We start from the raw sequence: 24,654 nt of genomic DNA, 5'->3' as shown, positions 1-24,654 counted from the left end.
TGTTTGACACCCCAGCTAAAGAAATACAACCAAGAACTGAAAGCTATGTACATCATGAGAACTGGAAGAGAGTGAAGGTGAATGCATTCAATAGTGAATAGAGTTAATGGAATTTGAATGTATATATAACAGTGAAAACACTGCCTTCGACTTCTGTTTTAATAATACTATTTTCTTTTGTATGGTAACGGGCTTGGGCACAATATATTAATTTAATAAATTATAAAAATATTGGGGGGAAAAAAGAGAACTGAAAGAGGCCATTCACATCTTGATCAAAAGTTGTGTGGTGCAGTCCACTCGGGGATCACAAGAAGAAGATATTGGATTTATATCCTGCCCTCCACTCTGAATCTCAGAGTCTCAGAGTGGCTCACAATCTCCTTTATCTTCCTTCCCCACAACAGACACCCTGCGAGGTGGGTGGGTCTGAGAGGACTCTCACAGCAGCTGCCCTTTCAAGGATAACTCCTACGAGAGTTATGGCTGACCCAAGGCCATTCCAGCAGGTGCAAGTGGAGGAGTGGGGAATCAAACCCGGTTCTCTCAGATAAGAGTCCACACACTTAACCACTACAGCAAACTGGCTCTCACCTCACAACACACTTTCTGTTCCTTGCGAGGAACCTGTCTTGCACCTGGGAGAAGGATATTTACCTGGGGGGCGGGACAGAATGTTTTTGCCTGTCTGGATAATGTACCCGTTTTGCTGGAAGCTGTTTGAAACTTTTGTTGACTTTCTGTTACCTTTCCCATGACAGCTGAAAACCTTGGCAAACAGAGAGCAGAACCAAAAAATCGCTGCATTCAATATAGGAGTCGCTGAAGCCTTAAGAAGCCAGAAGAATGAAAAAGCTCCGGAAATTTACGTAAGGTTTTGCACTTCACGAGTTTCTAAGTGCTCCAGTCAAAGCTGATTGTGTATGTACACACACCAGGGCTTTTTTTTTTTTTTTGAGCAGGAATGCAGTTCTGGCTGGCTTAGCATCAGGGTGTGTGGCCTAATATGCAAATGAATCCCTGCTGGGCTTTTTTTCTACAAAAAGCCTCCCCTCAAAAAACCTCCACACTTTCATTTACAAGGTTGTCGCTGGCCCAGGCTAGCCTGAGCTTGTCTGCTCTTAAAAGTTAACAGGGTCACCCAGGGTTAATACTTGGATGGGAGACCACCAAGGTAGTCCAGGGTTGTTGTGCAGATGCAAGCAGTAGCGAATCACCTCTATTCAATGTTCCCTCTAAGCTGCAGAGTCTTGTGAGCAAAAATTGTACTTTGTGAGCTACCGGCATTAAGGTTGTGAGCTCCTGCAAAAATTATCGTGCTCTGGGGCCATCCTTCGAGAGCCAGTTTGGTGTAGTGGTTAAGTGTGCAGACTCTTATCTGGGAGAACCGGGTTTGATTCCCCACTCCTCCACTTGCAGCTGCTGGAATGGCCTTGGGTCAGCCATAGCTCTGGCAGAGGTTGTCCTTGAAAGGGCAGCTGCTGGGAGAGCCCTCTCAGTCCCACCCACCTCACAGGGTGTCTGTTTTGGGGGGAGAAGATAAAGGAGATTGTAAGCTACTCTGAGTCTCTGATTCAGAGAGAAGAGCGGCGTATAAATCTGCAGTCTTCTTCTTTTAAGACAAAAATGTGTGAGCCGGAGGCTAAAAAACTGTGTGCTAGCTCACGCTAACTGAGCTTAGAGGGAACTCTGCCTCCATTGTCTCACACGATCATATGAAGCTGTTTTATAAGGAAACAGGCCTCTGGACCATCAGGTCAGCATTGTCTACTGTCATTATTTATTTATTGTATGCTAGAGTTACAAACAGGAAAGATGTAATAATATGAAGTATGTAACCAAGTCGACACACCAGGTATGCAGATTGATTCAGGCAGGTGCTCTCCAGGCTCTCAGGTGAAGGTCTTCACATCACCACTTACCTGATCCTTTTAACTAGAGATGCCAGGGATTGAACCTGGGACCTTCTGCATGCCAAACAGGTGCTCTGCCAGGGAGCTACAGCCTCTCTCTTGAAAGCCCCTTGTGCAGTTATGTTGACTTGACAGCGCTTTCTAATACCATCCCCGGTCTGTTAGGTTTTGGAAAGTCCTTTTGCGTTGCATCTGCACAGGAGTAGATACAGATGCTTGGGGAATTGCTGAATTACAAATTATGAATATGTTTTAATGACAGGAACTGGGGCTTAAACAGAGATAATGCATTTTGGATCCACTGCTGGCGTTAAATTGGCTTACTGTAACTGGAGAGATTGTGTTATCACAATGGTCAGTGAATGGTCAGTGTGTTCGTACAGTGCTTTTTGACTATCAGGAACACCTTTGCATATTAGACCACACCCCCCTGATGTAGCCAATCCTCCAAGAGCTTACAGGGCTCTTAGTACAGGGCCTACTGTAAACTCCAGGAGGATTGGCTATTTCAAGGGTGTGTGGCCTAATATGCAAAGAAGTTCCTGCTACAAAAAAGCCCTGAACTTATAATAATATAAATTATAATAAAATAAGCATAAGCAAATGCATTAGTGAGTGTGCTTAGCCATCTAAGATAACCTTATTACCTATGATTCAGCCTTCCATGTTCTTCCAGAAGTAGAACAAATGTCAATTGCTTTTTGGGGGGGGAAGGAGGGCTATCCTTTTGTGGGCTTTCTTGGAAAATGCTGGCCAGTCATACCATTGGCTTAATTTAGGGTTGCCAGTCCCCAGGTGGGGGCAGGGGATCCCCCAGTTTGGAGACCCTCCCCCCGCTTCAGGGTCGTCAGAAAGCGGGGGGAGGGGAGGGGAGGGAAATGTCCGCTGGGAACTCTATTATTCCCTATGGCGATTTATTCCCATAGAAAATCATGGAGAATTGATCCGCGGGTATCTGGGGCTCTGGGGGGGCTGTTTTTGGGGGTAGAGGCACCAAACTTTCAGTATAGCATCTAGTGCCTCTCCCCAAAATACCCCCCTAGTTTCAAAAAGATTGGACCAGGGGGTCCAATTCTATGAGCCCCAATAGAAGGTGCCCCTATCCTTCATTATTTCCTATGGAAGGAAGGAATTGAAAAGATGTGATGGCCAGAACTCCCTTTGGAGTTCAATTATGCTTGTCACAGCCTTGATCTTGGCTCCACCCCCAAAGTCTCCTGGCTCCACCCCCAAAGTCTCCTGGCTCCACCCCAAAGTCCCCAGATATTTCTTGAATTGGACTTGGCAACCCTAGCTTAATTTCCAGTGGGAAACTGGGGCTCACCTCCTCACTTGGTCAGACAGAGACTTTGTAGAGCAACTGGAAGTTGTAGGGTCATTCTAGTAGGTGGTTGGCTGTTGAAGATGGCAAACTTTGGGGTCTTTCTGGAATGTGCCATTTGTCTTCTGATAGAGCCATCCTGGGACCCTAGCACACTCTGGGGTTTTGGCTATGCAGACAAATGTTTTTTTATTTTGGATACAGAGAAAAGGCAAATTTGAGGAGTGACCAGCCTGTCTCCACAGCCATGACAGACCGCCCTTCCAGAAGGTTCCACAGGGTTCCGTTCTTGTTTTTACTGTAGCAGAACTGAACAAGCTAATGTCTTTCCTCATAGAAATCCTACATTTTTGAGAAAAGGCCGTCTAGTGCTACCCCTCATCAAAAACAGGAGGTCTACTCAAAAGAACTGGCAAAACAGTTGGAGGAGAAGGTCACGAGGGAAACCAAGGTGAAGCAGGATCAGGACCTTATTGACCGTTTGGAGCAAGTGCACTTAGCAGAAGAGTAAGTCTTACTTACGACTGGAAGATAATAGTGGGATGGGGGGAGGTTCCTGTGTGTGTTTCTTCTCAAAATGTTAAGAATGCAACTTTGTTAGGGCTGACAATGCTATCAGTTCTTTCACACCTTGCTGGAATTGATGACCAGAAATGTTCAACCAAACCTGAACATTATATATGAGCCAGCCTTAGACGGAGTCAGACCTCGGGTCTCTATCAAGGTCAGTATTGTCTATTCTTGACTTCCAGAGTCTCTCTGAGAGTCTTTCACATAACTTCCTACCTGATCTTTTCACTGGGACCTGTGAGCTCCATCTCCTTCCCTGTTTCCCTGGGAAGCTCACCAGGAGGTGAACTTGCCTGTATCTAATTCCTAGTATAGTGCCGAGAAGTTCCATTTTGTGTTTATACATGCTCAGATGGACACTTCTGGAAACAGAATGGTGGACTAGTCTGGAGAGGAGGTCGCTGAGAGGTGATATGATCACCATCTTCAAGTACTTGAAGGGCTGTCCTATAGAGGATGGTGCAGAATTGTTTCTGTGGCCCCAGAAGGTAGGACCAGAACCAATGGGTTGAAATTAAATCAAAAGAGTTTCTGGCTCAACATTAGGGAGAACTTCCTAACAGTTAGAGCGGTTCCTCGGTGAAACAGGCTTCTTCAGGAGGTGGTGGGCTCTCCTTCCTTGGAGGTTTTTAAACAGAGGCTAGATGGCCATCTGACAGCAATGAGGATCCTGTGAATTTAGGGGGAGGTATTTGTGAGTTTCCTGCCTTGTTCAGGGGGTTGGACTAGATGACCCTGGAGGTCCCTTCCAACTCTATGATTCTATGAATCTATGACTTGATGTATGGTCTATCAAGTCAGATGATTAACCTATTCGGATCAGCTTTTCATAAAGGAGATTCAGATGGGTCTTTGTTTAGACCTCCTTTTGTCTTTTGAACCAGAGCAATCTCTCTCTTTTTAAATAGAACAGTTGGCTCTGGGCAAATATAACCAGAAAACTTTTCAAATATTTTAAAATTTTAAAATATATGTGAAATGGGGCTTTCTGTTTCTCTGTCTTTCTGTCTTCATGTGTTTAGAAGTGAAGCATTTTTGAGAACCAGCACCAAAATAGGGTTGCCAGCTCAGATCTAGAATACTTGGAGAACCGAGGGTGGAGCCTGGGAGAGTGGGGTTTTTGGGAAGAAGAAGATGATGATGAAGGTGATGTTGATATTGGATTTATATCCCACCCTATACTCTGAATCTCAGAGTCTCAGAGCAGTCACAATCTCCTTTACCTCCCCCCCATAACGGACACCCTGTGAGGTAAGTGGGGCTGAGAGAGCTCTTATAGCAGCTGCCCTTTCAAGGACAACTGCTGTGAGAGCAAAGGCTGACCCGAGGCCATTCCAGCAGGTGCAAGTGGAGGAGTGGGGAATCAAACCCAGTTCTTCCAGATAAGAGCCCACACACTTAACCACTACACCAAACTTTCAAGCTGTCCACCATCCAAAGCAGCCATTTTTTTCCAGGAGAAATGAAGTATGTTTTAAGCAAACAATGAATCAATAAATATGTAATTTTTGTAGTATGGAGATTATCTGTAATTCCTGGAGATCTCCAGACCCCACCTGGAAGTTGACAACCCTAAGCTGAATGGACTGCCAGTATAGGAAAATCCTTTAGCATGCAGTTTAAAAAAAAAGGAAGGAAACCAGAAAGACACAGAAAGAAGGACTGTAGAATTCCTCAGTCAATCAATGTACTGTAATTGAAAGCTCACAGAGAAGGTGGCCATTTTGTTCAGTTGGGGCTGCAAGCACTGATGGATTGGCTGGGTTTTTAAAACATTGACTTTAGGCAAGTTACCATAAAAGTAAGCCTATTGGTCTTAAAGTAATAGATGGCCTTTGCATCGGGCTGTGTTCTCCAGAACCTTCCAGAAGGGATGGGCTCCATTCTCCTTCCTGTTAGACTTGGTCCTCTTACTCAGAGGTTTCTGCCTTGCCCAGGTGATAAGATTTTAATTTCTTAAAAACTCGTACTATATTCACCTAAGGATGCCAGCCTCCAGATGGGACCTTGGGATCTCTTGGAATTACAGCTCGTCTCCAGAACGCAGAGATCAGCTCCCCTGGAGAAAATAAATGCTTTGGAGGGTGGGCTCTAGGGCATTGTACCCCGCTGAGATCTCTGCCCTCCCCAGGTTCCATCCCCAAATCTCCAGATGTTTCCCAACCTGGATTTGGCAACTCTTCCCCCCACCCCCTGCTGGTGGCTGGGGAGGACTGGCTAACCCTAGCTCACAAGTCAGTTTCCTCAGAGATGCCCTCAAGAGGTGTTCTTTTAATTTTCTAGGTTAGCTGCCCAAAGAGCAATGTATCTCAAGAACAAGATGGCTGAAATGCAGTGTTATAAGAAGGCGTTGGATTCGCAGGTAAGGATTCGGTGGGAGGGCTCTAATTAGTTAGTACTTTGTTGACTGTTCTGATTGGACATTAACTGGGGGCTTGAGGAGGTGTTTCGTCTGTGAGGCTGGTGGCTTCAAGCTGGAAAATACCTGGAGATTTTGGGAGTGGAGATTAAGGAGGGTCGGGTTGGGGGCAAAATGCCATAGAGCCCAACTGCTAAAAAGGCCATTTTCTCCAGGTGATGAATTCCCACCAGGGCTTTTTTTTTTTTTTTTAACAGGAGCTCCTTTGCATATTAGGCCACACCTCCCTGATGTAGCCAATCCTCAAGAGCTTGCAAAAAAGAGCCTTGTAAGCTCTTGGAGGATTGTAAATAAATCTCCCAAGAAGTATATTGCAAAAAAAGGTAAACTTACATTCATTCAAGTGGATCCAGCTCCCATTCAGGTTGCACTCAAAGGAAGAGAAAGAAGCCTAATCTAAAGAGTACTTTCCCTATCACAAATGGGCAGCTTGTCCAGCATCGTGTGTGTGGGAGTATGAGGGCATCGTCTCTACAAGAGAGACCCGCAGAGACATGTGTCTCCAAGGGCAGCATTGGGGAAAACGAGTGAAAGGACTAGGGTTCCCAAATCCAATTCAAGAAATATCTGGGGACTTTGGGGGTAGAGCCAGGGGACTTTGGAGGTGGAGCCAAGACCAAGGCTGTGACAAGCATAATTGAACTCCAAAGGGAGTTCTGGCCCTCACATTTAAAGGGACGGCACACCTTTTCAATTCCTTCCTTCCATAGGAAATAATGAAGGATAGGGGCACCTTCTTTTGGGGCTCATAGAATTGGACCCCCTGGTCCAATCTTTTTGAAACTTGGGGGGTATTTTGGGGAGAGGCACTAGATGCTATAATGAAAATTTGGTGTCTCTACCCCCAAAAAACAGCACCCCCAGATATCCGCGGATCAATTCTCCATGATTTTCTATGGGAATAAATCTCCATAGGGAATAACAGAGTTCCCAGCAGACATTTCCCTCCCCTCCCCCCGCTTTCTAATGACCCTGAAGCGGGGGGAGGGCCTCCAAACCAGGGGATCCCCTGCCCCCACCTGGGGATTGGCAACCTTAGAAAGGACAAAGAGAAGCATCCCATTCAAGGAGATAACACCAGGGCCTTTTTTGTAGCAGGGACTCCTTTGCATATTAGGCCACACACCCCTGATGTAGCCAGTCTTTCTGGAGCTTACAGTAGGCCCTGCAATAAGAGCCCTGTAAGCTCCAGGAGGGTTGGCTGCATCAGGGGTGTGAGGCCTAATGTGCAAAGGAGTTCCTGCTGCAGAAAAAGCCCTGGGTGCAGGGCTACTTGCATGTACCTGCATTGGGGAGCATGACTGGGTTCCAGGTCCATGCACACAAGGCAAGATACGCCGTCTTCACACAGAATGGAATACTTGGATGCACATCAGTTTCTCCCCCCCCCCGCTTTGTCCCACTGCTTATCTAACAGTCATGCTTTTTTTTTTAAATTTTTAAAATGCTTTATTGAATTGAGAAACATGGTACAAATGCATCAACAAATCAGTAAGTGTGCACCAAGTACCAATACAGAACAGGGAAGTAGGTGCATACACCATAGGCTTGATTCTGTGGCTTGTCGATTAAAACTTCCTCCTGAATTTCGACCCAGATCAAGGTGAGGCCGGCTCCGCTGCCTCACTGTGAGCCGAACATGAGCTACGCCATCTTTGGGAACAACGATGCGAGCAATGAGAAGGCGGAGGAAAGAAGGAAGCGATCTCAGGAGTTCTCCAGGCATCAACTGCATGCCGCCGCAGACCGCAAAAGGGCCGCGATCCTCAGCCAGCTGATCGATCAGAGGAGAGCAGAAGAAATGTTCCAGAGGGCACGGAAGCAGTATGAACAGACGTTGCAGTACTCTAGTCTTAATATGGGGGGGGGGGGCGGCTGGGTCTCTTTTGTCCCCTGGGGGTTGGATCCCATGGAAAATGTCATAGAATCGTAGAGTTGGAAGAGACCTCCAGGGTCATCTAGTCCAACCCCCTGCACAGTACGGGAACTTCACAAATACCTCCTCCCCACACATGTATCCCCAGTGACCCCTGTTCCATGCCCAGAAGATGGCAAAAACCTCCAGAATCCCTTGCCAAGCTGGTCTGGAGAAAAATTGCTGCCTGACCCTAAAGCGGCAAACAGCATTTCCCTGCGTGTGTAAGAAAGGGCCATGAGAACTAAGCACTGATGCAAGCCTTCCTGCCCTCCCACTCATGATTTGCCTAATTCACAGGATCTTCATTGCTGTCAGGTGGCCATCCAGGCTCTGTTTAAAAACCTCCAAAGGAGGAGAGCCCACCACCTCCCGAGGAAGCCTTTTCCACTGAGGAACCACTCTAACTTTCAGGAAGTTCTTCCTAATGTTTAGTTGGAAAGTCTTTTCATTTAATTTCGACCTGTCGGTTCTGGTATGATCTTCTGGGGCCACAGAAAACAATTCTACCCCATCCTCTATAGGACAGCCCCTTCAGGTACTTGGAGATGGTGAGCATACCACCTCTCAGTCACCTCTTCTGTAGGTTAAATATCCCCAGCTCCTTCAGCCCTTTCTTGTAGGACTTGGTCTCCAGACCCCTCACCATCTTCATTGCCCTCCTCTGGGCCTGTTCCAGCTTGTCTATATCCTTAAATTGTGGTGCTCAAAACTGAACACAGTACTCTAGGTGAGCAGAGTAAAGCAATACTATCGCTTTACGTGATGTAGACTTGGTCTGCTAAAAGAAGAAGAGAGGGATGATTTCTGCTGATTTTCTCCCTCTAGCTACACGTTTGTGACCCCCCCCTTCCCCCCGCAATGGTCCCTCTAAGCTGCAGAGTCTTGTGAGCAAAAATCCTACTCTGTGAGCTACTGGCATTAAAGTGTTGAGCGACTGCATCAATTAGTGTGCTCTGGGGTCTTAGCTCCTTCCTGAGCTAAGACAAAAATGTGTGAGCCAGGGGCTAAAAACTGAGCTAGAGGGAACACTTCTCCCTCCCCTCTCCAGTGCTCCTTGGGGTCCAGTGTCCCTTGGGATTGGCATTTTGGGCTTTTAAAAATCTATTTTGTGTGTGTGTGTGTGTGTGTGTATGATTGAGTGTATGTGTGTGTATGATTGTGTATGTGTGTGTGTGTGTGTGTATGATTGCTGAGCAGACAGGTTAAAACGGATAAAAGGAAGTACTTCTTCACCCAAAGGGTGATTAACATGTGGAATTCACTGCCGCAGGAGGTGGGGGCGGCCACAAGCATAGCCACCTTCAAGAGGGGTTTAGATAAAAATATGGAGCAGAGGTCCATCAGTGGCTATTAGCCACAGTGTGTGTGTATGTATAAAATTTTTTGCCACTGTGTGACACAGAGTGTTGGACTGGATGGGCCTTTGGCCTGATCCAACATGGCTTCTCTTATGTTCTTATGTGACACAGAGTGTTGGACTGGATGGGCCATTGGGCTGATCCAACATGGCTTCTCTTATGTTCTTATGTGACACAGAGTGTTGGACTGGATGGGCCTTTGGCCTGATCCAACATGGCTTCTCTTATGTTCTTATTGCACATGTGTGCATATATACCTGGAAGTCATGGTGACTTCTGGCAATCTGTAGTAGGGCTTGGACATTTCAGAGGACAGCTTACTGTTGTCTACCCCCATGTCGTGGCCCTGGTATTCCTTGGAGGTCTCCCATCCAAGTCCTTACCAGAGTTGACCCAGCTTACCTTTCAAGATCTGATCAGGCTATACAGGTCAGGGCTCCTCAGGACTGGCATTTCATTGGCCATTTCAGGCTTTGGTGGGAGGAGAGAAAGTCCCATTCTGCCAATGGGAATTCCTTCTATCAGCAGATATTTACCTCAAGTCCTGGGATATACCCGGCAGGGTGTGCCTGAACTCAGAATGCTGCTGAATTCCGTGGGGTTATATTAGACTTCAGAGAGCCCGTTTGATGTAGTGGTTAAGTGCATGGACTCTTGTCTGGGAGAACCGGGTTTGATTCCCCACCCCTCCGCTTGCAGCTGCTGGAATGGCCATAGCTTCTCGCAGAGCTGTCCTTGAAAGGGCAGCTTCTGGGAGAGCTCTGTCAGCCCCACCCACCTCACAAGGTGTCTGTTGTGGGGGGAGAAGATAAAGGAGATTGTAAGCCATTCAGAGTCTCTGATTCAGAGAGAAGGGTGGGGTATAAATCTGCAATTCTTCTTCAGATTCCTACCCCTGCCTTCAGTCACTCGTACTCCATTGAGCAGCAGGAGGAAAAAAATTGGGGAGAGGAAATGATGTTATGGAGGCCGTGACATCACTTCCAAGTGATCGCCCAGAAGTGATGTCACAGCATCTGTGACACTCCTGCCTCCCCAAGTTCCACCTCCACCCCCAAAACTTCCAAGATTTGCAAATACAGGGCTGGCTGTCAAGTCTCCAAATTCAATAACGAGTCGTTGTTGAAACAAAGTAGCTAGTTTATTGATAAGGATGTACTTGGCTAAGTTCAAATTGAAAGACTAAAGATCATACAGTACAATGCCGTCATATAAGGTACACTTCAAAGGGATTCTTGAGGGAGGGGCACTATGCGGGGCACATTCACACATTGATGTTACAATTTCGTTCTCAGGCCTGCTCTGGCCTTGAGCATCCCTGGCTCCGACCTCCCCCGATGCCCAGCCTGAGAAGGCACAGATAACTTCTTCACATATTCCCATTCCAAAGCGAGGCTACATAACAAAGGAAAGGGAGCGGGGTAGGGAGAGGTTTCGCTAGCAGCATTGGAATACAGATAGGCTTTACCCAGAAGGCTCTTTGCTTGAACCAAAGTTAGATACAGACTTGGCCAAGGTTTTACAGAGACTTGACACTGGCAACCCTTGTCTTTATAAATCTGCTCTGGATTTGGGATGGTCCGATGAGAGCTCTTCATAAAAATTCTATGCCAGGGGTGGCCGAACTGTGGTTCAGAAGCCACATGTGACTATTTCACGCATATGGTGTGGCTCTTGCAGCCCCCACTGCCCCATCAGCCACCCGGAGAAGGCATTTGTCTCTTTGAACCATTTCTCCAAGCCAAGCCAGCGGGCAGCTTGGAGAATGCATTTAAAGTTAGTTTTCTTTCCACCTCTCCCTCTCTTCTTTATTTCTTGAGTGCTGTTTGCTTGTTTTTTAATAGCGTGCCAGGGAAGAATCTACTTGTACAAAGTGATGCTGGACAAAATCTGACGTTCTCTCCCCCCACATCAAATCTTTTTCGAGGTGGATTGCTGAGAAGGGAGCCAGGCTGGAGAGGCTCTTCCAGATGAATTTAGCCCTGAAGAACGATTGGAAGAGGAGCGCCGGCCAGAAAAGGCAGCGGGATCATGAGGAGAAACTCTTTCAGTGGTAAGGAACGGCAGAGGCCCGCCTTAGAGCCATAGAGTTGGAAGGGACCTCCAGGGTCGTCTAGTCCAACCCCCTGCACAATGCAGGAAACTCACAAACACCTCCCCCCTAAATCCACAGGATCTTCATTGCTGTCAGATGGCCATCTAGCCTCTGTTTAAAAACCTCCAAGGAAGGAGAGCCCACCACCTCCCGAGGAAGCCTGTTCCACTGAGGAACCGCTCTAACGGTCAGGAGGTTCTTCCTAAAGTTGAGCCGGAAACTCTTTTGATTTAATTTCAACCCATTGGTTCTGGTCCTACCTTCCGGGGCCAGAGAAAACAATTCCACCCCATCCTCTATAGGACAGCCTTGCCTTGCCCTGCCCTGGATGGCCCCGGCTAGCCTGATCACATGTGATCCTAGAAGCTGAGTAGGGCCAGCCCCAGTTAGTATTTGAATGGGAGACCACCAAGGACCACCATCTGACAGCAATGCAGATCCTGTGAATTTAGGGGGAGGTGTCTGTGAGTTTCCTGCATTGTGCAGGGGGTTGGACTAGATTACCCTGGAGGTCCCTTCCAACTCTATGATTCTATGATCTCTGCTACCTGAGTACAGTTACCTGAAGATGGAACCCAAGACCTTCCCTGTGCAAAATATGATTTCTACCCATAAGGAATGGCAGATGTACTTCTCACACATAAACATGTCTGGGGCAGCGATGCTCTGTATTCCTGGTGCTTGGGGGGCAACAGTGGGAGAGCTTCTGGAGTCCTGGTCCCATTGGTGCACCTCCTGATGGCACCTGGGCTTTGGCCACTATGTGACACAGAGTGTTGGACTAAATTAGACCCACTGGCCTGATCCATAAGAGAAGCTGCGATGGATCAGGCCAATGTCCCATCCAATCCAACACTCTGTACCCAAACCCAGATGTCATTAGGAGGTCCACCAAGTGAAGCCTTCCCACTGTGGGCCCCCCAAGCACCAAGAATACGGAGCATCACTGCTCCAGATATAATGATCCATCTGTACCTTGTAGCTAATGAAGGCCCCCTGCTCCATATGTTTATCCATTCCCCCATGGCTTTTCGAATGTTCTCACACATGAAGCTGCCTTATAATGAATCATATTGGTCCATCAGTATTGTCTACTCAGGCTGGCAGCAGCTCTCTAGGGCAGGGGTGGTTAAACTGTGGCTAGGGAGCTACATGTGAATCTTTCACACATATTGAGTAGCTCTTGAAGCCCCCACCACCCCACCAGCCAGCTTGGAGAAGGGATTTGTCTCTCTAAATCACTTCTCCAAGCCAAGTCAACTGGTGGTTTGGAAAATGCATTTAAAACTAACCAACCAACCAACCATCCTCCCTCCCTCCCAAACATCTGATGTTTAGGGAGGGACGGTGGCTCAGTAGTATAGCATCTGTTTGGGAAGCAGAAGGTCCCAGGTTCAATCCCCAGCATCTCCCACTAAAAAGGGTCCAGGCAAATAGGCGTGAAAAACCTCAGCTTGAGACCCTGGAGAGCCACTGCCAGTCTGAGTAGACAATACTGACTTTGACGGACCGAGGGTCTGCTTCAGTAGAAGGCAGCTTCATATAGGTTCATGTCTTGCTGCTCTCAAACATCTGATATTCATAAATAAATAAATCTCTTGCAGCTCTCAAACATCTGACATTTATTCTTTGTGGCTCTCACATTAAGCAAGTTTGGCCACCCGTGTTCTAGGGTCTCAAGCAGAAGTCTTTTACTACACCTATTACCTGGTCCTTTCAACTGGAGATACTGGGGATTGAACCAGGGCCTTTCTGCATGCAAAGCAGAGGCTCTTCCACTGAGCCATAGCACCTTCCAATTCTTATAAGCTCTAGTGGATACTTCTGGGCTGGGGGGGGACAAATATCATTGAGGGTTTTTTTACTGCTTTGATTGTTTAACCGTCCTCCCTTTTAAACTGCAGGGCTGGAGACAAGCTCTTTCTACTTGATCAGTGCGCAAAGTATCGGCGTTGCTACCAGTGCAAGCGGCGCCTGAACGGCTGCGGGGATGGCAACGAATGGACGGACAATAGATATATCCCTGGCTCCCGGTTAATTGTTTGAAGAAAGTTCAGCTTCCCTGCTCCTTCCCTTGCCTCCTTTCAACTTGTAAAAACTGTCCACCGCTTGACTTGGTCCTCGCAACACCCCATAGCAAGTTCTGCCACTTTCCAGCTTAATATTTTTGCCCTTCTGTGTTTGGTAGGTTTTTATGGAGAATTATGTTGAATTAAAAAGAATATGGAAATTCTCTGGGAACAACTTTCTTGCTTCAATGCTAAATAATAGGAAGTTGTGCATGTTTTAGAGGGATTTGAGCTTTTGGGGTGAGTTTTGAGGGTTGGTGTAATAAGGGATGCAAATAGGTTTGCCTATTTCAGGTGTGGAATCAAAGACGAATAGCACTGTGTAAATACTATCACAACATTCTTAGACGTCTGAAACTTACCATCAACTTATATAATCCTTGGCCCTTCTGATCACTTAAATTGTGGGTGGGGTGGGGGGGCTGTTTGGCTGGGTTCAGGAAGCAGTAATTGTTCCCGCATCCCAAAATAGGCTGAATAAACTGAAAATCATCCCATATGTCTGGGAAAGCTGACACTGGTTATGAAAGATAAGAAAAAGATATTGGATTTATATCCCACCCTTCACTCTGAATCTCAGGGCGGTCACAATTTCCTTTATCTTCCTCCCTGACAACAGACACCCTGTGAGGTGGGTGGGGCTGGAGAGGGCTCTCACAGCAGCTGCCCTTTCAAGGACAACCTCTGCCAGAGCTATGGCTGACCCAAGGCCATCCTAGCAGGTGCAAGTGGAGGAGTGGGGAATCAAACCCGGTTCTCCCAGCCCACGCACTTCACCACTATACCAAACTGCAAGTGAAGTCACGGTGGGTCACCCCTGCTACAGGGATATGGCAGTTATTTTTACCAGTAGAAAGCTGAAAGCATCATTCATCCCTTTGTCCCTGAGCCATTTAAGGGGGCTGGTTTCTCCTTAAAGCCTGAGAACCCAAGTTGCCAGCTCCAGGTTGATTTTGGGGAGCCTGAGGCAGGTGGGGTTGGGGGGAGGGAAGGGACTTCAAAAGCCATCGAGTTCACCTTCCCCCCCAGCAGCCATTTTCTCTGGGTGAACTGATCTCTGTTGCCTAGAGATCAGCTGTAATCACAGGAGATCTCCAGCCACCACCTGGAGGCTGGCAACCCTGCAAGCAGAGGGAAACAATCTACCTTTGGAAGTCTATTCCCTGAGCAGCCAGCTTCCCACACTCCCAGCAGAATATACATTGAACCTAGGTGGATCCAATCCAATCCATCTCACATGCCCCTTCCCAGAAATGGACAAGCAGAGATCTTGGGACAGCTCTGCTATGCAGGAGATGATAGATAGATAGATAGATAGATAGATAGATAGATAGATAGATAGATAGATAGATAGATAGATAGATAGAGGGCTTTTTTTGTAGCAGGAACTCCTTTGCATATTAGGCCACGCACCCCTGATGTAGCCAATCCTCCAAGAGCTTACAGGATTGGCTACATCAGGGGTGTGTGGCCTAATATGCAAAAGAGTTCCTACTACAAAAAAATCCATGAATGGATGGATGGATAGATAGATAGATGTTGCCAACCCCCCAGAGGACCCCCCAGTTTGGAGGCCTTCTCCGTACTTCAGGGTCATCAGAAAGCAGGGGGGTGGGGTGGGAATGTCTGCTAGGCACTCCGTTATACCTGATGAAGATCAATTCTCATAGGGCTTCTGGGGCTCGGGGGGGGGGCTGTTTTTAAGATAGAGGGACCAAAGTTTCAGCATAGCATCTGGTGCCTCTCCTGAAAACATCCTCCAAGTTTCAAAAAGATTGGACCAGGGGGGTCCAATTCTGTGAGCCCCAAAGTAAGGTGCCCCTATCCTTCATTATTTCCAATGGAGGGAAAGTATAAATGTGATGGCCAGAGCTCCCTTTGGAGTTCAATCATGCTTGTCACACCCTTGCTTCTGGCTCCACCCCCAAAGTCCCCAGATATTTCTTGAGTCGGCAACCCACAGACAGACAGGCAGACAGACAGACAGATAGATAGATAGAATTTATAGTCTATAAGATTGCTTGGTTTAAAATAAGTTGCTTTCTGGAATGCTTTGCTGTTGGGCTATGTTCTCCTGGGGCGTTTTCGCACTGACCTTACGCCGGAGCGACGTCCCTCTTCACCGCGCAGCGTCTGCGCGGATTTCGCACTAATTACTCCGCAGAACCCGGAAGAACCGCAAAGTCCCGCAGCTTTTGCGTCGCAAATGTAAACCGCCCAAAACCAGTTTACATTTGCGACGCAAAAGCCGCGGGACTTTGCGGCTCTTCCGGGTTCTACAGAGCAATTAGTGCGAAATCCGCGCAGACGCTGCGCGGTGAAGAGGGACGTCGCTCCGACGTAAGGTCAGTGCGAAAACGCCCCTGGTGTCAGGAATTGTGAAGTAACAAAGTGCCGTATGAAAGGGCCATATTGAAAACGGATCATAACATCCCAGGACTGTGCAAAAAAAGGCCAGAGTGCTCTCTGCTCTTTGAACACTAGATCTAGAAACCCGCCTGATGGGCAGCTGGCCAGTGGGAAGTGTTGACTGGGCTTGGAAACAGTGGTGCAAAAAAGAGAAATGGTGTGCCTTTTAATGGTGGCACAGGAAGGGGAACAGGAATTCCAGACTCTGGACAAAAAAAGTCAGCAGAGAGAAGAGAAATGGGCTAATTAGGCCAAAAGCCAGCTGCTTGTGCCAGGCAGCTGCAGAATAAGGTTAGCCACCCCTTTGTGAAGGAGTTTGATACTTTCAAGAGCCAAAATACTGCAACAGGCAGAGGACAGACTTGCAGGTCTAAGTTTCGTCATTAATTTTCTAAAAATCCAAGGTGTTCAGGGCGCCATACACCTTACTTAGAGCGGTTCCTCAGTAGAACAAGCTTCCTCGGGAAGAGGCGGGCTCTCCTTCCTTGGAGGTTTTGAAACAGAGGTTGGATGAGCATCTGACAGCAATGAAGATCCGGTGAATTTGGGGGGAGGTATTTGTGAGTTTCTTGCATTGTGCAGGGGGTTGGACTAGATAACCCTGGAGGTCCCTTCCAACTCTATGATTCTATTATTTTACTTTCAGCATCACGATGACCCTGCGTGGTAGGTTCGGGTGAGAGAGTCAGTGCCCCAAGATCACCCAGTTGAGTTTTTGTGGCTGGCGAGTGCAAGATTGAGCAGCCTACAGGGCAGAGATATCATGGTGCTGACTGGCGCCCCTCAAGCATTTTTTTTTAGAAAGCGGGAAGGCCAGATGGGATTTTTGACCAGTAGAGCTTCTGATTGGCCACTAGAAATCCAATTGGCTGTGTGGATTATTTATTTATTTATTTATTTATTCGATTTATATCCCGCCCTACCCCTTCAAGGCGGGCTCAGGGCGGCTTGGTGAAATGGTGAAATACATATAACACTTCCTGAGATTAGCATTCAAAGCACACTCCAGAAGGATATGTGCCAGTCTATCAAATTTCCTGACATTTGTGGTTATCTTTAAAAATGTTGCTTCAACAGCCCTCAAAGCAGAATAGGGTTGCCAATGTCCATGTGGGGGACAGGGGATCCCCCCCAATGAAGGCCCTCCCCTTGCTTCAGGGTCATCAGAGAGCGGGTGGGGGAGATGTCTGCTCGGCACTTCATTATTCCCTATGGAGACCAATTCCCATAGGGAATAATGGAGCATTGATCGTCGGTATCGGGCTCTGGGGAGGCCGTTTTTGGGTTAGAGGCACCAAATTAGCAGCATAGCATCCAATGTCTCGCTTCAAAATACCCTCCAAGTTTCAAAAGGATTGGACTACGGGGTTCAGTTCTATGAGCCCCCAAAGAAGGTGCCCCTACCCTTTATTATTTCCAATGGAGGGAAAGCATTTAAAAGGTGTGCGGTACCTTTAAATATAATGGCCAGAACTCCCTTTGGAGTTCAGTTATGCTTGTCACATCCTTGCTCCTGGCTCCACCCCCAAAGTCCCCAGATATTTCTTGAATTAGATAAAAATATGGAGCAGAGGTCCATCAGTGGCTATTAGCCACAGTGTATGTGTGTATATAAAATTTTTTGCCACTGTGTGACACAGAGTGTTGGACTTGATGGGCCGTTGGCCTGATCCAGCATGGCTTCTCTTATGTTCTTATGTTCTTATGAATTGGACTTAGCAACCCTAAAGCAGAAAGATCTTCACTGCACAGCTGATGGTAAGCTGGCTGCAGGTTAAAAAATATTTTAATGTGTTCATTTAAAAATGCTATCCTATTCAACAGAGCTAATGCCTGAAATGTTGAAAATTTACTATTAAGAGTTATGCATAACCTCAAGTCCTGACATTTCCTTTCCTTTTATCCAATAAAAGCTCCATGATACTTTGCTCTTAAGCAGTGAATAGTTGTTGGTAATCACTTATCACCCAGTAGGCAAAAGGAGAGAAAAAAAAAAGTTGTAACTGCTGGAGTCTTTTTTGGATCCTTGACAGCAAGTAAAAAGCTAACTAGGACATTGGAATGAACTTGCAAACATGGTGAAATACGTATAACACTTCCTGAGATTAGCATTCAAAGCACACTCCAGAAGGATATGTGCCAGTCTATCAAATTTCCTGACATTTGTGGTTATCTTGGTCTCTTGGGGCAGCCATTTGTGACCGTGTCCACCACCCAATGTCAAAATTCCGAAGGCGTCTGCAGGCTTTACAAAGCTGGGGACCCCTACCATAGAGTGAAGGAGCAGGGGAATGAATGGGAATTCCCTCTTTACAGTGAGTCTCACGACTTCCTGCCTAGATTGCCCGAAATTCAACGAAGGGAAAAGTGGGAAGTAGAGCTGATTCTCATAGTCTCATGCAAGTAAGGCGCAGTGGCAGTTTCCCACAGGAAGGAACAATCTCTGTGATCCAGCATGAGGCCTACTAAAAGTGCTTGTTGCTATGGACGACATGGTCCAGCTTTTCTGCTGCCATTTTGAATGCTGGATGAGTGATGGGCACATTTGATGTTGCTCTTATCTAGGGCGTCCTGTAGCCACTGCTTGAAGAGCCACTGCCAAGAGTTGCAATCTTGCAATGGTGCCCACTATTTTTCACATGGTGCCCACTGACTCCTGGTACCCACCAAATGTTTTCAGAAAGTATGCATGGCCAGATGGGATTTTTGACTAGCAGGGCTTCTCACTGGCCATTAGAGATCTGACTGACTCTGTGAATCTTTAAAAATCTTTTAAAATGTCTCTTCATCAGCAACTGCCATCAAAGCAGAAAGATCTTCACTGGGCGACTGATATGGTCCCTGTTGCAAAACAGGCTCAATATAATTCAAGGTAGTGTTAGGATTGCTGGGTCCTACCAGACATGAGTACAAGAACAACATTAGCTGTTTGTTACCCAGGCTGTCCATTAAGGAGAAAAGCAGATAGAACTACATTCTTTTTTTTTTGTCATCAGAGTTTTAATAGAATTCTGTACACACATGCAAGCCTAGAAAGACATACTACTAAGTACACAGTGCTATTATGTTACAAAACCATGGGACTTTGTCCTCACAGGCATTTGTGTGCTTTCCCCCAGTCTATAAGAAAACAGCTAATACATTCATTATAGTTGGAGAAAAACACTGCTATGGTTTCCTAAGTGCTTTAACGCCAGATGTGACAAATACCATTTGTCAGATCGCTATGTGAAAACACAGAATGATTGATCGCTATGGCCAGTTATGACTTCTTGGATCACAAGGCTCTGGGTTGTAGCTAGAAAGGGTCTGATATGGGTTCCCTTGCGGTATCCATGACACTGCTTATCAGGCTGCCTTGTACCAGATTCTTGGAATATATGCTAACAAGAAAACTGGGAAAGGACATAGCAAAAGCAGAAACCAGACGCCTCTTTCCCTCTGTTGATAGTTGAAAGGTACTGATGATTGTATTGTGGCCCAGGTATTAAAAGCGACCTACCGTTCATTCACACAGAAGGCTGCCATTTTAAGATATGGTTACCAACTATCAATATAAAAAAAATTGTTTCTTGGGCAGGGCCGAATGATAAGAATTATCTTTATAAACTATAGAGAGGGTAGGTAATCAAAGTTTTCTGTTTGTTTGTTTGTTTGTTTATTTATTTATTACCGGTACTTTACATTTATATCCCGCCCTCTCCGCAAGCGGACTCAGGGCGGCTATTCTTGTGGCTGTCACAGCATGCTGAGCTGCATGCATCTTTGGGGTGAAGAAGATGCGCAGGAAAGTGAGGGTGAGGGCAATTCTCACAACATTTGCTGCAGTTGTTGTGTGCGATGGCAATTTCCTGCCCCTGGCTCCCAGCCCCTGAAGTGTCACTTCAGCAAAAATGGATGGGAAATAACATTGTTGTAGGAATTCCCTATATCTCTATGGTTTTAACCATAGAAAATGGAGTGTTCCTAGAGTGTTATGGTGCCACTTCTGGATACAACTGGCAACTCTATTCTTCTGCCATGTTGCTTTGCTGCTTCCTAAGTGCTTAGGTCAACTCTGTGTGTGTGTGTGTGTGCGCGCGCGCATTTGTACAGGAAGAAAGACAGCTAAAGAGTACAAACATACACATGCTCTCTGGTCTCTCATTGTGCTGTATCAAACTCAACAATTTGTCCTCTCAGGATCAAACCAGACGAAATGGCTGTTTTTGAAGTCATTTAAAAATGCCACAGGGGCAGCTGTCTCTCCCCCCACCCCCAGATATATTTTCAACTACCGAAATGCCCATGGGAGGGGGGAGGCATCTATTCAGCATTTGATATGGTGTGTTTGGGGGGGGGGGCACATCAACACATCAGTTCATCATGTTGCGGGCCTGATCCTCAAGCCCTCACAGGATTTTAAAATGACTTTACAATGGTGACTGCATTCCTGTGGTAGCTATGAGGACACCATCACGTTTCGTTTGGCCCTCAGTGGAGAAGATAGAGCTGCTCAGTTTAAGAGCACACCCAGTTAGTTGCATTATGAACCCTGCTAGAGATACATTGTAGTTCCACAAGGTGGAGCTTTCCTTCCATTTTTTGTTCACTGTGAACAGCAATTGTACAGCTTCCAGTTTTTCTCCTAACTCTGAACAAGGGAAACTTGTCCTGGTTACAGAGATTTTAAACATGTGGAAAATTTTAATTACTTAATTGCTGACCTACTGTTTTAATTACTTAATTACTGGCTACTGTTAAAGGCACGAGAACAAAGCAATTTAAAAAGATGCCAACAGTATGTGGGGCGACTGATTCAGATTCCCGGCTTTAAAATGTTTCCATATCCACTGAGGTAAACTTAAGAAAAAAAACCCCAACCACTAACTCTGAAGTGAATGGTGATTGTCACCAAGTTATGCTTGAGCACCTAAGGCAAATAAACTCACCTGCACAGGGAACCAAAATACACACAGTTCAGATTTCCTTCACACACCTGGCTGTGTGAGAACAGCCTTGTGTGTTTCTGTCCCTGTGCTGTGTGAATATTGAAACCAGAGCCCTTTTTAGTCTTTACCACTCTGCTCATGGCAGACTATTCTGTGTGATCCTCTCAATAGGTGAAGTCACCATTTTGTGTGAACCAGATGCATATTGTCCACCTTTGGCTCACAGAACCAGAAGCCCAGATTATTTGAGGGTACTGGCTCATGCGTAGGGAAGCTGGGCAATATATATGTTGCCCTGTTCGCACAAAACGGCGACTGCACGTATCGGGAAGCTCCTGGGTAGTGCTGATAACCATAATTACAGAAAAGGGTTCATGTAGACAAGCCAAAGTGTGGGTCTTTCCTCTCTCATTGCCAGTTCCAACTTCAATGGGTTGCTCGTCGGAGGTGAGAAAGGTCAAGCAACATGCTGCATCCCTGAGGTTATGATATTCCCACATGACATAAGATCTTGAAAGACCTACGTTTAGTGAATTTGTGAAAGGGCTATCAGCACAGAGCTTCACAAGGCAGAGCTTTTCATACTCACAGCTGACAACAAATGTACACGAGGTACCTAACAACCATGGCAAAATCATAGCTGAATCAATATGAGTCAGGGAAACAATCATTTTAGACAGCCCGCATTATGCGATCTGAGTAATCAAATAAAGGTCCTAGATAGCAGAGTCCCACTGCGAACTCAGTCACATATGATTGTCATAAACTGCTGGGAATTATTGCAGCTTTGTGGTGTTAAACATCAGAAATGCTGTAGAATTGTTCTTGTAATTTCCATTCTAATACAGTCATGGGGCTTTTCACCACACTAGGAAGGGGGTGGGGAACCCGGCTTAAAATTGTTGCTCACGAGCAGGCTTTTATAGAAAATTACTGATTTTCTGAGGTACTGAAATATATAATCGCTAACTACTGCTCAGTGCCTCAGGAACGCTGACATTTATTCTAGCGAGACACAATTTAGTGAAGAATTATTATTATTTGCTGTCAATTTTTCCTGCTTTGTTGATGACAAGGCTGCTTTCAAAGGAATGAAGTGGCAAGTGAATGCGCTTCCTTTTTGTAATTCTGCAGTTTGAATTTTTGAAACTTCAGAGCCTTTATTATTTCCGCAGCAGGAGAACTGTTGCACTCAGAAGACACGTGCCTATGCGAGAACTGTGTGTGTAAGAAGGGTGTTGTGAGTATCATTTCCTGAACTGCAAATCCAGTCTCAAAAAACAGCGCTGAACGGGTACTGGTTAATATCCTAGACATCTGCTCCACTCCTTACAAACATTATTGGCAAGTCTTCATCTATAAGGATAGGAGACTGAAAAGTCTGGCCCAGCTATTTGTTGGAACTAATTATTAATCTTATTAACAGACAGCTAAAAACTTGCTTGCTGGCAGGATCAGATAAATGACTATGGTATTCTCTTTTGCTTCCACTTATCAAGAAATTGTGCCAAAATATTCAGTCAGCAGTTACTACATACGTAAGGCAACATAGCTATCAAGTGAGGGACTGGTAGAATTTGCTTTAATAGAATCTCGTATTTTGTTGTGAACTCTGGTTTTGCAATAGACTTCGAACGTATATGTGGACGAATGAATTAGCAGAATTAAACATTGATGGAATCAGCCAGGGTTTGGCGCAGGGAAAGGCCCTTAAAGTTTTTGTTCTACATATTCGTGCACGGTTTCTCCAGGCACCAAAGAAATTGTGGTACTTTGGGAGCCAGTGTGAAATAGTGGTTAATTTAGCCAGTTGTTGACCCTATGGGGGCTTCTGAAATTTCAAGGACAGGTAGGGAAGGGGGACCCCTGAATAAGTAATGAATACCCCTATAATAATGAATGAAAGCATGCTTCTGCCTTCAAAAAGAGGGTGTCTGATGCAATGTTCGTTAGAAGCACAGCCTTCAGTGGGTGGGTGTTCACAGATGTGTATTAGGATAACACAAAGGGGCCTCATTGAGAAGCTTCTTGCTGGAGTTGATAAAGCATGGAGACAGGAGGTATGGGAAAGTACTAGAAGAAATGAAGGGGGTGGGGAATGTTGAATCAGATAAACGTGTAAGCCTGCCTGCTAAGCTTGTTTTGTGCTTAAAAAGATGGTCTGAGGATCCGGGGTGTGTGTGTGGGGGGGGAAGGTTCAGTATTTTTTGAGCTATGATGCTCAACTGGACCCTGCTTTTGGTACCAGAAATAAAAAACCTCGCTTCATACCAGTAATGTGTGCGGCTCTGTTATTTTCCTGCAACATTACAATGGTGCGATTGGCCGGGAAATGACGGGGCAGGATTTTTCCTTCCCCTTGGGCTGGCTGCATAACCGTTTGCCTTCCACCCTCGTGGCAGGAAGAACAGACTAGGCGCCACGGTCACATTTTTGATTGAGTCCAGCTCTCTTCGCCCCAGTGGGGGAAGGTGCCCGGCCAGCCAACCAAGATCCCGCGCCTGGTTGAACTGACATGTGCAGGGAATTGGAAGATCTTCAGGACTGTGAGTATGAACAGTCTGGGAATCTGGATTACCTCTCCTTAGGAGAGAAGAAGGGTCTGATCACCCCTTAAGCCCTGTTCAGTAGGCTCCGTTATTTTCCTGCTACAGTAGTAGGTGCCACAATAAAATGGTTGCCATGGTGAGGTGGACCAGTCCCAAAATGGCTGACGCAGGGGCTTGGTTCAATCGCAAAACATTGGAAGTTTCCACAAAACGTTAGGTCAAAGCCAGGTATCTTATGTTAGAAACTACAGTTTCCAAAAGGGTGCTCCTGAAGACTCAAAAATAATGCTTCCTGGTAGGGTTGCCAACTCTGGGTTAGGAAATTCCTGGAGTAGGGTTGCCAGGTCCAATTCAAGAAATACCTGGGTACTTTGGGGGTGGAGCCAGGAGCAAGGTTATGAGAAGTATCACTGAACTCCAAAGGGAGTTCTGGCCATCACATTTAAAAGGACCGTACACCTTTTAAATACTTTCCTGCCATTGGAAATAATGAAGAATAGGGGCACATTCTTTTGGGGCTCAGAATTGGACCCCTTGGTCCAACACTTTTGAAATATGGGGGGTGTTTTGAGGAGAGGTACCAGATGCTATGTGGCAAATTTGGTGCCTCTATCTCAAGAACAGCCCCCCAGAGTTCACGATACCCATAGATCAATTCTCCATTATATCCTATGAGAATTGGTCTCCATAGAGAATAATGGAGTGCTCAGCAGATATTTCCCTCCCCCCACCACTTTCTGATGACCCTGAAGTGGGGCGAAGACCTCCAAATGGGGGAATCCCCTCCCCCCACCTGGGGATTGGCAACACTGTCCTGAAGATTTGAGGGTACAGCCTGGGGAAAGCAAGGCACCAGGGTGGGGTTGGTGAAGGGGGGGGGGATTTCAGCGGAGTCTAATTCCATAGAGTCCACCCTCCATACCAGCTACTTTCTCCAGCAGAAGTGATCTCTGTTGTCTAGAGAGCTGTTGTAATTCCCAGAGATCTCCAGGTTCCACCTGGAGGTTGGTGAACCTACATCCTGGACCCTTCTGAACCATTCCCACTCCAATGGAATGGAGGAAAGCCAGAATGGAAGAGATACTCTGAGGAAGAAGTGGAT

At 46.4% G+C, this 24,654-nt stretch overlaps 1 protein-coding gene across 1 annotated transcript in view; it reads left to right on the top strand.

Moving 5' to 3' along the window:
- Nucleotides 1-13,824, top strand: part of CCDC81 (coiled-coil domain containing 81) — a 33,140-nt gene extending 19,316 nt beyond the window's left edge. The window contains exons 10-15 of the mRNA XM_060234996.1: nt 762-869; nt 3,572-3,741; nt 6,088-6,166; nt 7,821-8,047; nt 11,427-11,552; nt 13,499-13,824. Coding sequence (XP_060090979.1) covers nt 762-869; nt 3,572-3,741; nt 6,088-6,166; nt 7,821-8,047; nt 11,427-11,552; nt 13,499-13,640 — 852 coding nt within the window. The 3' untranslated portion in view covers nt 13,641-13,824. The remainder of the gene's footprint in view (nt 1-761; nt 870-3,571; nt 3,742-6,087; nt 6,167-7,820; nt 8,048-11,426; nt 11,553-13,498) is intronic.
- The last annotated feature ends 10,830 nt before the right edge of the window (nt 13,825-24,654 follow it).

The sequence above is a fragment of the Heteronotia binoei genome, chromosome 3 (assembly GCF_032191835.1).
Source record: "Heteronotia binoei isolate CCM8104 ecotype False Entrance Well chromosome 3, APGP_CSIRO_Hbin_v1, whole genome shotgun sequence".
Taxonomy (NCBI): Eukaryota; Metazoa; Chordata; class Lepidosauria; order Squamata; family Gekkonidae; genus Heteronotia; species Heteronotia binoei.
This window is presented reverse-complemented; position numbering and strand designations above follow the sequence as displayed.